Source organism: Pterocles gutturalis, unplaced genomic scaffold, assembly GCF_000699245.1.
Source record: "Pterocles gutturalis isolate BGI_N339 unplaced genomic scaffold, ASM69924v1 scaffold21406, whole genome shotgun sequence".
NCBI lineage: Eukaryota > Metazoa > Chordata > Aves > Pterocliformes > Pteroclidae > Pterocles > Pterocles gutturalis.
The window spans coordinates 1-2,466 of NW_010106007.1; the positions used below are offsets into that span (position 1 = coordinate 1).

At 38.2% G+C, this 2,466-nt stretch overlaps 1 protein-coding gene across 1 annotated transcript in view; it reads left to right on the forward strand.

Moving 5' to 3' along the window:
• Positions 1–259: 259 nt before the first annotated feature.
• The window catches only part of CRLS1 (cardiolipin synthase 1), a gene marked incomplete at its 5' end in the record, with an annotated part of 4,047 nt that continues 1,840 nt past the window's right edge, over positions 260–2,466 (forward strand). The window contains 5 exon segments of the mRNA XM_010087619.1: positions 260–397; positions 988–1,117; positions 1,558–1,643; positions 2,061–2,129; positions 2,451–2,465. Of these exon segments, the coding sequence (XP_010085921.1) occupies positions 260–397; positions 988–1,117; positions 1,558–1,643; positions 2,061–2,129; positions 2,451–2,465 (438 nt within the window).

A 2,466-nucleotide genomic window follows, 5' to 3' on the forward strand; every position in this document is an offset into this window, starting at 1 on the left:
GTCGTGCCCAAACTTACCGCCAGACAAGGGGGTTTGGCCGCTCGGGGGCGGCGGGTCGTCCTTCTGAAAGCTGCGTTAACGTTTAGGAGTACGAGGCCGTGTGCGTGTGTTTTACACAAGCGGCAGGTGGCTTCCGAGAATTTAGGAGGCTTTTTGGCCAGTTCAGCTTAAAGTGTGTGTTTGTCTTTATTCATTCTGTTAACCTGCTGAGTGAGGGTTCGCCTTCCTGGCCTGAAGCTTTTGCTTTCTTGCCTTCCAGTATGAAAACCCCTGGACGATCCCAAATATACTGTCAATGGCAAGAATGGGTTTGGCGCCAGTTTTAGGCTACTTGATTCTCGAAGAAAATTTCAGTGTTGCACTAGGTGTCTTTGTTTTGGCTGGCATAACGGATTTGGTACGTTTACATCAGTTTGTAAATGTTTTAGGGATAGCGTGGGTTACGGTGGTCCCATTGATGTGCACTGAAATTTAGACTCCCGATGTAGAGTGGAAATGAATAAACAGATTAGTTCTTGTATTCATTGTTTTCTAGAAATGGTATATACATCCTTTGAGCCATTGCGAAGGGAGTTGCAATTAGCCGAAGGGGACTTAAGTGCTGGTGGAGCAAAGGGGATGTCAGGGTGCCCTGACCAGCCCCAGGTGGGCATTGTCCAGTCAGTGCTTATGCATCTAGTGTCCATTACCATATGCAGGCGTACCCAGTCCACCCATCATGACAATAATTGTGTGAATTTTAGAACATCAGTTACCTTTTTTTTTTTTTTTTTTAAATAATAAGAATTTAATATGTTCAGAATCTGGAATGTAATGTGAAAAAAAGCATGATACAAATATCAGCTAACAGGTATCATACTTCATCTTAGTTAAACTAGCTGTATTATGTGGTGTCATTCATGAAATAATCTCTGTAACAGTAGCGTAGGTAAAATATTTTTATTCTTAGTTTTCTAACAGAGAAACATGGAACTTTGTTTTTCCTAGTTGGATGGATTTATTGCACGAAACTGGGCTAATCAGAAATCAGCTTTGGGAAGTGCTCTTGATCCTCTGGCTGATAAAATTCTCATCAGTGTGCTCTACGTAAGCCTGACTTGTGCAAATCTTATCCCAGGTGAGAAAATGTCTTTACTTGCATGTACTATATAAGGTAAAGAAGTTAATTTTATATTAATATTTGCTGTGTGTCTAGAAGGAAAACTGTGTATAGCTTGAAACTCTTTGAACTTTGCAAATTGCTCTTATGAAATTCTTTAAAAAAATCCCTTCCCCACCACAATAGACCTACAAAACAAAAAGCATTACTGCCGGTTTCAAATGTACTTTCTTTAAAGCAGTAGTAGTTGTGTAAATTTTTCTCATGGATTGGATTGTTCTAAGACTTGAGATGAAACCCTTTCAGAAGTCACGTTAAAAATCTTCAGTTATGCATAATACTTGTTCAGAAGAAGTTGACATGGTTATTCTTGCTGTATACTTTGTGCTCTTTGATTTTGTTTTGGTTTTAATCATGGGCGTGATTTTTCACTAGATCTTGTTGTCTTGGTTTTTCAGTTCCACTTACTTCCATGATCGTTCTGAGGGATGTAGCACTCATTGCTGCTGTTTTTTATGTGCGATACAAAACTCTTTCTCCACCTGTAAGTGTGTGGCATTAAACCATGTAATAATTTAATTTTGATTCAATCTCCTGTATTTTTGCAAGTATAAAAAAAATAAATAAGCCTTTGACAAAGTTGTAGCTGAGAGATTTTCATCTTGAGACTTGATGGTTGCTCAAAACTTGGGTGGACAGCCTAAGGTGTAATGCTGTACTTGTTCTTTTGCCAGACAGATTTGTAAGCAGAACAGTATTTCATAAAATAGGTTTCATAAAGATGAGTTACAGCTACTGATAACTTTTTTTCCTTTGTATGATGCGTAATAATTCATATAAGACCAGTAGCAGTATAATTCTTCAGTGCTACGATTGGCTTTTCTTCTGTATGATGTGAAGAGGTATATCAAATTGAATATACTAGAATTGCTTTTTTTTCTTCTCTTTTCTGCCTCAACAGAGAACGCTCAGTAGATATTTTAATCCTTGTTATGCTACTGCCCAATTAAAACCGACATTCATTAGCAAGGTAAGAGTAGTAACTCCTTACAAAAGATAACTCCTCAGTACTTGGGGTGGTGTGTAGTTTGGAGGGAGGGAGCTGTTTACTACAACTACCGAGTGCCGTGTCAGAATAGTGACAGCTAATTTGGAGGCAACTTTAATCCTGAAAGACTTTCAACTATACTGTCAGAGCACATGCTAATTCTGAGTGTGTAAGATGCTTCATTAAACGAGGTTTCTAAATTTTCTGCATGTAGACTAATACACCAGTAATAGAAGTGTATATTGGTATTCCTTGCATAGTACACATCTTCATTTTGGTCACATTTCCTGTTTTGCTTATCAGATGAATACAGCGGTTC